Source organism: Typopeltis vanoorti, chromosome 26 (genome assembly GCF_054136105.1).
Source record: "Typopeltis vanoorti isolate ZY-2024b chromosome 26, IOZ_Tvanoo_1.0, whole genome shotgun sequence".
NCBI lineage: Eukaryota > Metazoa > Arthropoda > Arachnida > Uropygi > Thelyphonidae > Typopeltis > Typopeltis vanoorti.
The window spans coordinates 10,658,258-10,673,864 of NC_143574.1; the positions used below are offsets into that span (position 1 = coordinate 10,658,258).

The 15,607-nt window shown below is 34.1% G+C and overlaps 1 protein-coding gene across 2 annotated transcripts in view; it reads left to right on the plus strand.

Moving 5' to 3' along the window:
• LOC150092319 (oxysterol-binding protein-related protein 11-like) overlaps positions 1 to 15,607 on the plus strand; it is a 375,890-nt gene that overhangs the window by 189,484 nt on the left and 170,799 nt on the right. For both annotated transcript variants that reach the window (XM_090415181.1, XM_090415180.1), the window contains one exon: positions 8,537 to 8,618. In XM_090415181.1, the coding sequence (XP_090271307.1) occupies positions 8,537 to 8,618 (82 nt within the window). The remainder of the gene's footprint in view (positions 1 to 8,536; positions 8,619 to 15,607) is intronic.

Below are 15,607 nucleotides of genomic sequence, written 5' to 3' on the forward strand. Positions count from 1 at the left end.
TATGGGAGTGTCACTTTTCTCTTTGAATGAAAGTATAAGTAGTTGTTGGAAATGAATGATTTATTAAGATATGGATGTTATTAACCCAGTGTTAGTAAGGTGGAGTGTCACATACCCCAAAGATATAAAAAGAAGTAACTGTGACACTGCTACCTTACTAATGGCAGGTTAAGTGCCAGATGGATAGTAGATGGGCATGACTAGCATGATTGAGATAAGAAGTCTGAAGAGGTATACATAGATTTAATGATAAATAATTTAAAATAGGATGAAAATTGACAAGTTAATGTGTAAATTGCAGTGAAGGGATTCGCATATCTGGCAGGTGGATTAGATTGGTAATTGGCCATCTGACAGACATCAAAGAGCTGTAAAGACGTGTATGGGTGGGTGGGGGAGGGGGTATCACAGAGAAAGAAGATTCCACAAGTGAGATTCTGCAGGCCTTATTGGGACTATTACTGTTCATCCTTTATGTAAGTGAATTGCCAGGTGATATTCATTGTTTGGGGATGATACAAAGCTGTGTAAGGTTATTTAGGAAGGGTATCAGTGTAGTGACTTTTCAAGGGAATTTGAATAAGCTGGAAAGATGAGCAGGGGAGTAGAGATAGCAGTTTACATAGCTAAATGTAAGGATTAGAAATTTGAGATCCATAGAGGTAACGCTGCTTATTTTTTTGGTGAAACTACACTGGAGAAAGCAGAAGCAAGCCAGCAATTGACTTGTGGTAATGCTGTATAGGTTGAAGGGAATCAGGGGATATATTGCAAAGGTAGTGAAGCAAACTCAGAGAACTGCTGTAGTAGTGAGAAGGATATTAACAGAGATAAGGTTATGATGGTATCATTGTAAAAGGCTCTGATTAAACTACAAAACTCACATAATCATCGTTTGCTTATGTTAATTTTTTATAGTATTATAAATATTAAGTATAAATTTCATAATTAAGCTTTAAAATTAATAAATAGTTTATTAATAAATATTTGACTTCCTTACCTTAATATTGTAATCCTTAGTAATTACATAGAAATTCCATCCCATTTATGTGCTGTCTCCTATCTAGGAGGATGACTACCACGATGTGACTCATGGTTAGCTTCAGGCTTAACGACATGTGGTGAGGACCCTATTTCTTCCACATATTGTGGAAGAAATAGGGAGGTGCCGTAGTGTGCGGAATTCCCCTTTAGAGTCTTCAAAATTCGAGTCATCAGAATTCAAGTAGAACCGGCCTACCAGTCCGGAACTCCGGGGTGGGGGGTGGAACCTCCCTTTTGAGTCATCAGAATTCAAGGAATTCCTGGCTGGTAGGCTGGGGAGTTTGGCACTGTAGGGGGGTTGGAACCCCTCTTTCGAGTCTTCGAAATGCAAGTCATCAGAATTCAAGGAGAACCGGCCTACCAGTCCGGAACTCGGGGAGGGAGCCCCTAATGTATATATAAAAATTATATAGTGAATAATTCTCGTAGAAAGGCTTAGATGTTGGTTAACATGCATATTAAATAATTTAAGGAATTTACAACGTACACAGGATATAAATTAAATTAAACTTTAATCTATATTTCCAATATTTCAGCAACGTCACATTGCCATCTTCACAGGAACTTAAAATAAAGACGTGCACGCAAGCACTACACACAATGAAATGAAAATATATTCTTACCTAAACTGTCACAGCATATGCTTTTGAAATAGAGTTTAACAAATATGAAAGGGTATCACCATTGCGAATGGAGACAAAAATGTTACGACAGGGGACAATAACTAATCTATGTTTCCAATTAATATTGGAAATATAGATTAAAGTTTAATTTAATTTATATCCTGTGTACATTGTGAATTCCTTAAATTATTTAATAAGCATGTTTAACCAAAGTCTAAGCCTTTCTACGAGAATTACTATCATCCACGGAGATTCCATCGCACGCAAGGCCCGCCATTACGGTAAAATGAAGCTGATATAGTGAATAACTATATATAAATAAATAAAAATAATAAATTAATTAAATATTTTTGTGTTTATTATATAATGAGTATAAAGTCGAAACAAGCTTTTTTACTGTATCTTTATCAAATTTTAAGTTACCTGTGTTAAAGAGAAACCCAAAAATTGATTCATATTTATTTAGCTGTTCAAATCTCTCAGTAATTGATGTTATTGCTGAATCAAGCATTACATTAAAAAATTTAATTTGAAACTGTCGCTCAAAATTAGTTGTTGATTCGTCAGGACATTCATAATCAAATTGAGTTTTTACACGGCGAGTTCATGTGCTGTCGTTAGTTGGGAAATCAGCATTTAACCCAATATTTAAAGCAAAGTTATGGGCTTGGTGTTTAACTTTCAAAAAATTATTTTCGCTTCTGTATGATGTCAAGAATTTTTTCGTGACATCTAATTTCAAGGCTTCCATAATATTGCAAGAGGAAAGTTAGCAATTGTTTGCTGGATGCATTTACTTTATTTAGAATGTCATACCAAACAAATGTGCCAAATATAAACTTGAAAGAATTAATTTTTTTTTGCTAACGAACTAGCTTCCAATTTTGTTTTAATGCCTTGTTGCCCAATTAAGCTGTCATCTTCTATGATGAAAATTAAAGCATCGTGTATTTCTTTTACTTGATTTCGTATTGCTTTTACAGCTTCAACATGACTTTCCCATCTCGTCGTGCATAAAGGTTTTAAAGTAAAATTTTGGACGTGGTTTAAAACTTCCCATCGATGACTCGATGAAGAAAAGAAATTATAGATTGACTGAATAATGTTCAAAAAATAAAACCGTATCTACAATGCAGCTTGCTGCATTGCTCAATACCAAGTTCAAGGAATGCGTACAACACTGAGCAAAATATGCTCTAGGATTTTGTTCCTTAAAAGTGCTTATACCCCTGCATTCTTCCCCTTCATATTTTACCCATTGTGATATCCCTGACCACAGATATTTTGAATGTTTAAGTTTTTTTCTTCTAATAGTTTTAAAATTACTTCAGCCATACCACTTCCTGCTGTATTATTAATTTTAATAAAATCTAGAAATCTTTCCTCTATTTGTATAATATCTTTGGTTTTTTCATTTTTTTTCTTTTATAGAAACATATCTTACAATCAAGGACATTTGTGCCTGCCATGAAATATCAGTGGTGCAATCGACAATTATTGAATAATGCTTAGCATTCATTATTTTAGATACAATTTTTTTTTTTAATTTCATTACTCAATATATTAATGATTTCGTTTTGTATACATTTCCCTAAATAATGAATGTGAATTTCATTATTATGTATAGTTATTTTTTATACGTTCTACATGTTTTTGTAATACATTGTCAAATTCGGGGAATAATTCAATCAGTTTCAAAAATTTTCCATTATTATTTGTATATAGAGTATCTGAACTTCCTCAGAACACTGTTTCTTTTGCAAGAAATTTAATAACCGATATTATGCGTTTTAAAACATGCATCCATGTTTTAAAAGTGTTCTTGTTCTTTTTTGAGTAATTTTAGCTGATATTGATCAATTGTAGTTTCATTTTTGAAACGCTTTTCCAAATCAATCCATTTTTCAAAATTCTTAAAATGTTCTTAGGATTTTTCGTGGCTCTGAAGAACTCCGGACATATGTTTCCAATCATTATTTCCTTCCGAAATTAAGTTCATAGTTCGAATATTAGAAATAATTTGTAGCAGAAACAAAATACTACATTTTTTGAACTTGAGTAAATTAGCCAAGATCTTTTAGTGGCTTCTCCGAAAATCCTATTATAATGCGATACATGAAAACTTCTATTATGTTCATTACATGGAAAAAAGTCTCTTTTGATTCAGCAGGAGGACCTCGTTTTACTAATATGTCAATTATGGATTGGACAAGTTTGGCCATACAGCTGGATTGTCAAAAAGCTCGTAATTTAGTGTTGAGCTATTTGTATTTGAAGTCAAAGCTATTGGATGTTTCTCAAGAGCCTGATTATCATCTAAACACAAATTCGAATTTTCAGACTCATTGTCAGTGGGGGACTCCACAGAAACGTCGCTTTCACTGACTTGTTTCCAGTGGTGTAGCTAGAGCTGTTGCCACCCCTCTCGATACATACCAAAAATACTACAAAAAGTCAACATGACGTATAGGGAAATAAATTAAAACACTGTTTATTTTTGTAGTAAAATTTTAATTTCAACATTCTGAAATGTTATTTTTCTTGCTTTTCTGTTAGCAAAATCATCGATGATATTGGCGAAGTCTATTTCATAGTAATGTAGGTAATTCTTAATCATGAGGAACGTCGCTTTCACCGACTTGTTTCCAGTGGCATAGCTAGAGCTGTTGCCACCCCTCTCAATACATACCAAAAATACTACAAAAAGTCAACACAACGTATATGGAAATAAATTAAAACTGTTTATTTTTGAAGTAAAATTTTAATTTCAACATTCTAAAATGTTATTTTTCTTGCTTTTCTGTTAGCAAAATCATCGATGATATTGGCGAAGTCTATTTCATAGTAATGTAGGTAATTTTTAATCATGTTTTATTTAAAAAAACTCCTCTTACAACTAGCAACACTTACAGCAATTGAGGAAAATTTGCAGTAGTATTACAATATTTGGAATTGAGTTCCCAAGACTGTATTTTAGAATTAACTGCAAAAGTTCAAAAAGGTTCAAAGTGCTTCCCGGGGCGGACCGCACCCTCCTAGCTATGCCACTGCTTGTTTTTGATAATTTAAAAAATTTCCTCAATTGATTTTCTTGTTGAGCTCGAATAACTTCTTGTTCTACTCAAATTTTTTTGTATTGATAACCAGAAAGGGTTTTCTTTTTTTTTTTTTTTTCTGTAGTCTGCCATTTTTGTCTGTTTCTGAAATAATAAAAAAAGTTTATTTTTTTCATAAAGTATGGGCCCAAAACAATGTAAAAAAATTTAGAATTGAATCGTCATTTGCCAAGTCTCTACTGCATTAAGAAAACAAATAAATTGGCAAAGTAAAATTAAAAATGACCTTGTTTAATATTAACATAAAACTCCGTATAGTAGTCAGTGGGCACAGTTTCAAATATATGCAAGAGTTCGTAAAATAATAATAATAATAATAATAATGATAAGTTAAAAACAACTACGGCTATAGCTACAAAGAAAATGAAATGAATAATTTATTTAAAAAATCATTACTAAGATAAATCGCATATTTAACTACAAACTTACCTTCTTAAATATGAGGTAACAAAATGCATTCAGAAACTAATAATATAATACACTTAGTGTGTATTATATTATTAGTTTCTGAATGAATTTACAGGGATAGTGAACTGGCATGTAAGAAAATTTTGAGGATATGTGAACGATTTATAATTATAGATAATAACATCTTATACACTACAATATAGTTTTAAAAAAAGTATTTTTCATTTTTTTAAAAAGTTTCATATTTATATTATTTATTAATATATCAAATTTTTATATTAAAATATTAAATTACTAAATAAAAATTTCCAATTAATTTTATTTCTTAAATAAAAATATGCAATTTATAAGACGATCAAATTTTTTCAATGAAATTGGATCTAAATGTTTCTGTCCCACGGATTATGAAAATAAAAATAATTATTTGGAGCTTGCATAATTAGAATAAAATATAATTATCTTTATAAATATGTATATATAAATTTAATATTTTTTAAATGTATGATATATCCAATTTAATTTTTTTTTTTATTTATAATTTTTTCTGCCTCCAGTATAATTGTAACATAAACTCTTTGTAAGTTTTCCGCCCTTTTACTTTTCTGCCTGTGGCATTCGCCCATTCCACCCCTGCCTCGACCCCGGCCTGCTACCAGGATCCTTTCAATCCTCTTCACACACACATCTCTAACACTCTGAATCTTTGTCTTAACCATTTCTCCCTCCAGGTACACTGTTAAGGTGACCACTCCTCTTTGTAACTCTGATCACAGTCTCGTGCAAATTTCATCTCTTGTTGTGAAACACCCTCCTCTCAGCCATTCACTTCATGTAGTTTGGCATTACAACAGTACTAAGTGGGAAGATCTGTGATTTTTATCTTTCTACTATTTATGTAGATTCAGATACTTGTTTTGATGTTGTTACAAGAATTATCCAGGTTAGAATGGGAGTTTTTATTCCTCACTCTGTTCACAATGTCCACTCTATATCTAAGCCATGGTTTTCCAAAAAAATTGCCAGGATGGTCCAAGGGAAAAAATAAAAAAAATAAAACTGCTTATTGGGAGTGGCCTGAGTCAAAAACCCCCAGCTTCATTCATAGCCTTGCAAAGCCATCATTAAAAAAGCTAAGTCTGACTTGGACAGAGCTAAATGCTGAGAACTTGCTACCTGTGTCAGCTGGAGTCATGTCTCTGGTCACTTGCAAAAGTCATTGGGTATAACTTTTGTCCATTTATGTTGCCATCTCTTTCTCATCCAAATAATAGCATTGCAACATCATCCAGAAACAAGACTAATCTCCTGGCATCATTCTTCTCCAACTTCTACATAGGTGATGATGATGATACCAAATCATCTCTTTCTCTACTTGGAACATTGCATCACATGCCTTCAGTAGCCTGCTGCTAGAAAGAAATCAGAAGAGTCTTGAACACTTGTATACCAAAAACGGCTTCCAATTCTGATGGAATGCCACTACTGTTGCTCAATAAACATGTTCTCCTGAACTGACATTTATTCTTTATCATCCATACACTATCTTATATTCAGCTGGCATCCACCTAACACCATATAACAAGTCCACATACAGCCAATTTAAAAAAAAAAAAAAAAAAAAGTGATGTGTACCATCTAACTATCAGCCTATTGCTCTTATCTCAGTGTTGTCTGTAGTAATGGAGAAGGTCATAAACAATGAACTTCTTCAATATCTGGAAAAATGGGAACTAATCAGTGACTACCAGTGTGGATTTCACCAATCAAAATCCACATTGGATCTGGCATATACCACCTACTTCTGGACACATACTATGGAAAAGTTTGAAGAAACCTGTGCTGTTGCACTTGACATTTGCAAGGCATTTGATTGGGTCTAGCATTGGGAGGTCATTGGTCTGTCATTCTCCTTTGTAATTGAATTGCCAGCCAGTTTTCTCTATGGTTGTTCAATACCATAGAGAATACCATGATTGTGGAAGGTATTCTCTCTTGAGATTTTCCTGTTAATGCAGGTCTTCCTCAGGGCTTTGCTATTTCACCAGTCTTCTTCCTTTTATATAAATGATCTTCTCTCGCTGACCTTAAACCCCTTCACAGTTTTGCTGACGATAGCACTCTCCATTCATCCTACTCATACAATAAATTTTACAGTGCTCAAACATATCTAGCTTCAAGTTCATCTACAATAAGTACTATAAATGCAGATCTTTACACCATCCTGTAATGAGGCAACTTGCCGACCTGGTTGGCCAAGTGATTAGCATATCCGCTCTCCAGCCAAAAGGCTGTGGGTTCGAATCCCACCGTGGGCATGGATGTTTGTGATTGTGTGTGAAAATGGTGGTGGTGGTCAGCAGTAGATAGCGTTGGTGTAGATGAAGATAGTTGCAGCTAGTGGAGTGGTGGAGACTGAGAGTTGTAGAGTAGGTTTCCTCCCTCGATGCGTCTTTGGACTCACTGGAGGAGCTATGTAATAATGATAATAATAACTATGACCTAGTCATCTTCAACACTTCCAAAACAGTTTTGTAGAAAATAACACAAAAGAGAACTCAGTTATTATCCACTTCTTTTGATAATGCTTAACAGTCAAGGACCAGATCCCTCTTCATGGGCTGACCCTTACTCCTAGTCTTTCCTGGCATAATCATATCATTTCTATAGCATCTTCATTTTCCAGAAAAAATAGACATATTTTTTAGCTCAAAGACATTATTTGTCTCCTGCCTAGTTGCTCACTCTATACAAATCTCTCCAAACTTGGAATACTGCTCTCACATTTGGAATGGTGCACCTGAGACTTCTCTAGAAATTCTTGATGCAGTCCACAAGAGAGAACAGCTTTGTTGATTGATGACCCTCTCTTAAGACAACCTCTGTCTCATGGACAGTTTCCACATTGTCTCCTCTACAGATGTTTCCATGGTCAGTCGCTGTTCAGTAGAATTAGCATCCATTATGCCACACATTTTTGCTTAAATCTACAGCAACATGAGCAGTAACAGCAGCTGCTACTGCCCTGCATTCTTCTATAGTTATGAACTGTACATTCAATGAATCTGTTACTCTGTCATCTTTTATTCCATTAATTTCAATTTTGTGGAACAGCCTTTCCCATGAAGTATTTCTCAAGGACTCCAACCTCCAGCTCAAGAAGCACATTCTGCCCTAAGATAATGGTTACAATCATTTGTGTAAATAGGTATTTGTGTGTGTGTGTGTGTTACACACACACAATACAGATGTTTTGATGATTATTGCTTTTAATCTTAGTTATATTTATTAATTATTAATGGTGTTAGAATTCATGTTAATGCAGAAGAGCAATTATAAAATTTACAGAATTGCAGATTGTCAGACTCCTGAAGCTAGAATGCTGGCAGTATTAGAATGGTATTTAACATCTATCCATGTGGGTTGGAAGGTAAGTATTTCTAATATCATAGAGGTCTCTTTTGCCATAGGCTGAAGTAGCTTATACACTTTTTGCTTTTTTTTAATTTAATATTGTTTTTAGGAATTACAGGTATATCCCACTACCCAATAAAGATTGCATACTTGAGAAATGTAACAGATAATCACTATTTCACATATATAAAAAAAATTGATGGCTATAGAAAGTTATCAGATACAAACAATTCAAATACAGTGAATTACATGGAATCTGAACCATCATTGACCATCTTGCCTTGCAGATGGTGTCTTGGTAACATTCCATTAAAAGTATTAGTTCATTAAAAGCATTAGTTCAAATTCACCTTTGATTTTGAACAAAGGTGCTTTGATAATACCAGAGATGCAAAAAAAAGATAGTTATTGGTAACTCTTTTAAAAATTGATAACTTCATCTATTTATTTTTTTAAACATGATTTATTTTAATTGTTAAGAAATTCTGCTTGTATATTAATGATAAAAAAACAAACAAATTATTTGTAAATTGTCTTGAAGCAGTAAGCTAACAGTATCTCAAATGCAGGTTTCCCTTACAAAACGCATTACCATTTCATAGGAATAATCAAATATTATTTACGAAGTTGGATTCTAACTATTTTAAAAAATATACTACCAACAACTCTCTATGGGGAAGAAACTTGGACATTAAAAAAAAAAAAAAAAAAAAAAAGCAGCAGCAGCAGAGAGGAAATTGTTGGCTTTTGAAATGAAGTGCTTCAGGAAAATCAACAGAACTCATTTGACAGAACATAAGACAAATTCACAAGTACTGCAAGATTTGAATCCCTAACTCAACAATTCTTAACATAGTTAAAAAGCATCATCTCCATTGGTTTGGTCACATTGTGTGAATGGAACCAGACAGACTTCCTCTCCTGGTATTTGAGAGCACTATGGAGGGTACAAGATCCAGGGGAAGACCAAGATTAAGATGGCTAAAGTCCTTAGACCTGCGTTGGACTTTCAAAGTTATTGGCATATGAAAGAGCTTGCTTTGGACAGAGAACGGTGGAAGGCTCTTATCCACATGGGACTTAACCTGTCTTGAGGATAGAAAAAGAAGAACAGATGAATTTCATCACCATTTTGATATACCATTACCTTTCTTATGAGGCCAGAAGTAGTATTAAAAAATAAAGCTGCAATCTCTAGAATAGTATTACTTTAGAAAAATCATAGCTCACTGATGGACTGATGTATTATAGAATTTCTCCATTTCATAGATGAGATTATAACTGGTGAGTCAATGCAAATGTATCCCTCCATTGTACTTTAGCACACATTCATACTGGTTATTCCACAGCCAGTATCAATGGAATGGAATAAATCCATTATTAGTATCAAGATTAATCAGGATTTTCCTGATGTCCTTCCAGCAAATGGTTAGGGAAAGCATGTAGTGAATAGTTTGTTAGTGCAGGAGGTGGTTTGCATTGTCATCTAAATGAGAGTTGGAGGAAAATACCAATGCCAAGAGATCTATGAGGTTAGAATGGTACCATCAGGATGTGAAAGAAGTGAGAGCAAGAAGGGCAGAAGTTACTCTCAACAGCTTAGCAAGGGATCAGAAGGCTCAACTTCCAGCAGAGCAGGATGCAAGTTTATTAGATTCCATTTTGATGAAAGTTGCTTTGGAATCATTGATAGCTTTGAACACATGGCTGTGTTCAAAGGTTTCTGGCTGTGGTATAAGCTGAATGAGAAGCTGGAGCTTTTGATTTGAGCTAATGAGCATAGGCTGCTTATCGTGGACTGCAGAGACACATTGTTTTTAAACTGGTGCTAGTAAGGTAGGGTGTCACAGACTCCGAAGATTTTAAATTGATTATAACTTTTTAACAACGAATGGCAGTGAGTCATGCCTCAGCATAGCTTCCCCTCCTGTAACCTGCTACTCGATGCCGTGGACGACAGGCTGTTGCATGCAAGCAAGTTTAGTGTGCAGAGCTTTAAGTGTGCTGGGGTCTGCCAGACCCCACCTTACCAAAAGTGTGACTATATTTACTTCTGAAATGTAAGTTGTTTTCATGTATATTCTACTAAAATATTATCATTACTGCTGTGTCTTCTATATTTTTATATACCAACTATAAGCAAATATGTTTTCGTAAATATTTAGAGGGTATTTTGAGAATAATATCTTTTTTTTACCAGATGAGTTACGAGCAGGAAGAACAGAGGTTACGTCAACATAGATGATGTTTTGACAAACATTTAGCAGAGATAACAGTGAAATTGATTTAGAATTAGTTGGTAACCATGAGTTAATTTTGTGGATCTGCATTTTTATTCTGTAAAATTACAGGACACTTAAACAATACATAATCTAATATTGATTAAAAAGATATGGATTTCTATAATACACTACATTATTTGGATGGGTCTGTGGGACCCAACTTTACCACTTTTATTACATTTTCCCACCTCACCAGTGCTGGGTTAAAGAACCAGGACTTGGGTGTGAGTCAGGAGTTTGCAATGGAGCAGGGAATGAAGGCTGTCATTCCATTGAGGATTATTTCATTTATTACTTTGGTGCAGAAAACAGTAATCCCATGGAAAAGAGGCACAAAAATTCCCAAAGTCATCCCATTTGGCATAATTGTTAGTGCCATAGGACACAATGCTGAGGTTAGCTGGGATGAGAACAAACTGTAGAGAAGGAGACTTTGATAAGAGATTGCAAAGAGGAGCAGACACCCACAGTGTGTTGCAGGTGGAGGGGGGTAGCTAATTAAGAAAAGATCCAGAGTATTAGAATGAAGAATTATCTGGTATTCTGATAGTAGATTAACTAGTTATGATGGATAATGACAAATGATTCAGCTTCCCTTCTAGCTTGATCAGTGAAGTTAGTTTGGTTGCAGGGGTACCAGTTTGTGTTATTTCTTCTATTAGGAAGAAAATCTCATAATTTGGGTAATTAATTTCTTTGAAATCGACTTTTAGTGATAAGTTGTCAAAAAAAAGCAGCATGGTTATCAGTGTTAGACAAGGGATAAAAGCAGTAAATAAGGCTATAAAGTGAGGTATGGAGATCTTAAACCATAGCAGATTGAAAAGCAGTGATTCCAGGTTGGCTTAAATCAGAAACAGGCATGATAGTATAACATGATGAAATTTCATACTGGATGGGTTGTCATCTGGTTAAAAAAGGCCTCTGTTATTTTTGTCAGGTAACCACTACAAACACTGAACATTTTACTGGAACAAATTCAACTTCAGCAGAATTGAAGATAAGCACTATCAGTATGCAAAGTATTGACAGAAGCAAACTCAAACTAGCAGAAGAACTAGAGAAGTACCACTTGGTCATATTTGATGTTACTGAGAAAGAAGACTAAAACAGGTGAGAACTTGCTGTATAAGATTATTATATTCAGAATTATTATATAATAATCTTATATTCAGAATTATCTGAATATAAGATTATTATATTCACCTTCATGAAACATGAAGGTAAACTTCTTGATTCTAAAGTATTTTTAGGTAGAGGTACATGAACAAATGTGTTAAATTCGTTTAAATGTGTAAATTCAAAGGGAGAAATTGGACAAAGAGACTTTATTTGTATCAATTGTCCCATAGACAGTTCTATCTAAGATATGGAAGAATTTCTTTGTGTCATTAGAGAAGGCAGCTGACAAAAAAGAAAAAAAAAAACTGGTCCTTGTTGGAGATCTAAATAGCAGCGCAGGAAGTCATCATTAACACCATTTCAATATAAAGATATTCACAAATTCACATAGAAAGAAGACATGAGAAAAAAAAAAATTAAGTCTTATTTGATTATATTGTCATTGATAGTGATATCTTCACACTAGTTCAGGATACAGGAGTATAAAGGGTACAAAACTGGAAGTGACCATCACTTAGTTTTAAGTAAGATACAAATAACTGTCATATCAAAAAGAGGACTATGAAGGAAGTTTTAAAAAAGATTAAACTTGATCAGCCTTTACAGGTGAACTGTAAACTCATCTATACAAATATTATTCAAGAAAAAATGAGAGTTTGAAAACAAGAATGAACCTTGGAGTCTCAGTGGCATTTCAGGTGAAGTCATCTGTAGACACAGAAAAACAAGAATGCCATAGTGGATGCAAGAAGTTAAAGAAACAGTCCTGGAAAAGAAGAAAGGATATTGCAAGTTCCTACAAGTAAGTTGGCAATGCACCCTAAGAGAAAATAGAGAAAAGTTAAGGGAGCTAATGCTGTGTGTAAATGCAACTAAACAAAAGTCATGGGAAGACTTTGGTAAGAAGAATATATAAGATAAAGATTAAGGTGGCAAAATGTTCTAGATGCTATTGAAAAAGTGTTTTTAGAAATGAAGAAAATAGTATAATAAAAGAAATTAGAGATGATAAAAGTGACATGAGGACGCTGACATGTAGAAGTAGGGAGATTCTTGTTCCGTTGTATTAGGCTTTGATTAGGCCACACATGGACTATTGTGCCCAGATTTGGTTACCGGGTTTTCAGAAGGATGAAGAGATGTTGGAAAGGGTCCAAAGGCGGCTGACTAAGGTAGTTTCTGACCTCTGCAATATCAAGTATGAGGAAAGATTGAGAAGATGTAATTTGCAGAGTTTGGTGGAGAGGAGGAAGAGGGGAGATATGATAGAGACCTACAAGTTGGTAAGGGGTTGTTATAAGATCAATGGTGGAGAAGTTCTACAGAGAATAGTGGGAAATCAGAGGAGAACCAGAGGTCATCCCTGTATAAAGAGGTTGTGCTGTATACTGTACAAACTGTATAAAGAGGGTGTGAGTAGGTGAGTGAGAGGCAGGTTTTTTTTCGTGCAGAGTTGTGAATGATTGGAATGCCTTGCCTGAGAGTGTGGTGTCTGTAAGGAGTTTGAGTGTGTTTAAGACACAGTATGATGAGATGTGTGTGTGTGATAAAAGGGCCTCCCAGATGAGTCTTTGATTCCATGAGGTCTTGGGGTAATAATAATAATAATAAAAACTGAAGCTAATAACATAATGGATATTTAGCGTAATTACTTCAAAACACTGTTAAATGAAAAATGCAGTGACAGAACAGTAGTTGAAAATATTCAAGAAGAATACAATCAGGAGTGCAATATTGTAGATATCAGTATGTGTATACAGATGTTCTGCAGTATTTTAATTTAATTAAATGTGTAAATTTAAATATTCTTTTCTAATTACCAGTTTAATTTTTCAGTGTGAAAAATTTTGAGGAAAAAGTACACGTTAATTGTAATTTTGCCTTTATGTAGTTGTGAATTGTTAAGATATCATGTTTACATGTAGCATTACTTTTTAATGAAGTGAATTCAATTGATTATACTTTAGTCTATTCAGAATAAGTGTTACAATTTAATTGTGTATAAGTTTCAAATACATAAGTTAAGCAACTTACTTACTTCACTGTGAGATTTTGAAATTGTGAAATCTTATTGCTTTCAAGTAAAGCACCATGAGGATAACACATAATGGCAGCTACTTCTCTCACTCCTTGACTGAAGTGGAAACTGGAAGTATTATTAGCAAGTGAAAAGAATACAGTAACTAGTAAGCTGCTGTGGAGTGAACTAAATAGATATACAAAAGAATTTTTGGAACAGTTAGTGGTGTTTCATAAAAAAAGAAAGAATATTTAAAATATTTTTAAACTTTAAAAAGTTTAAACAGGTGGAAAGAAATTTTAGGAAGCTGAAATTTGATACACACATGAAGTTTTTGGAGAATAGATATAGAAGTCCAGCTTTAAATAGTTGGGGGGGGGGTATTAATAATGACATCAGATGATTTGTGTCCAGTTGGGATAGAAACTCATGAAAGCAGTAATACAAATAATGTCCCATGTAGCAAGTGAGTAAGAGGCTCTCTGATGTGAAGCTAGAGGCTCACAGGATAACATATATGATGAAATGTTGCTACAGACCTGGTGTTTCAGCTGCTCGGGATGATTAAGTGTATCACCAGATTTTCTTGATAGGTACTGTACTAAGTGAGTAATTATTATGCTCTGTTTGCCCATACAAGCCTGCTCAGTTTATGCCTATCTCATTCCTGACGGACTGTCTTAGAACCACACATCTCTTAGACAGGCAATATGGATAATTTTTTCCACTGAATAAACACCCAGGATTTCTCACCTTTTGAGAAACCAGTCAGGTCTGCTGTTTTCAAAATTGTGGCTCCAGCCAGACAGGTATCCACAATAAGTCCTTTATCAAACTCTGAAAGATCCTTTATTTTCCCCAACACTATTGATGATCACTGACCAGCAGCAATCTTAAATAGTTGACCAGGACATGTGGTGATACACAACCAAGTATTTTGCACATATGCTGGGTAAGTGACGTTTATGTATACATCTGCATAATAGTTTCTAATTCAGTTTCCAGTATGTGTAGATAACTATATGGATGTGACAATTAGGACAGATTGTTTGCTGAAATACAAAGCTGGAAATTAGAACAAATTCAGGAGAATAATATCTTTAGTACAATGGTGTTATCTACTGAATGGGAAGAATATCAGCAATGTATGTGGGAAGCTTTGAAAAGGTTCCTAAAATAAAATAGTGTCTGAATGTGTCCCTATAGTATGAAGAACAAATAAGGTGGAAGTGAGTTGTGCAACCATATTAATCAAGAAATCCATAAGAAGTATAAGGAATATCATGAGAAAAAAGTGAAAGGAGTTATGAAATATACAAAGTGCAAGCCAGAAAAGTTTTATTATTATTATTATTTTGTTTTATTTTTTTATGTGTTTCCCACTCATGAATGGTTATTAGTAAGCCTATAGTACATTTATACTGTGGGTGGACTAAGGATTTTTCATCATCATCAACTTCCTGACATTTATCCTCAAGGGGTGTACAGGATATGTTAGTACTACATGAAAAATTACATCATTACTAACTTCCTATCTACAATTTTCCTCCAAATCTGTTACCTGTTTATCTGTAAGGCTTC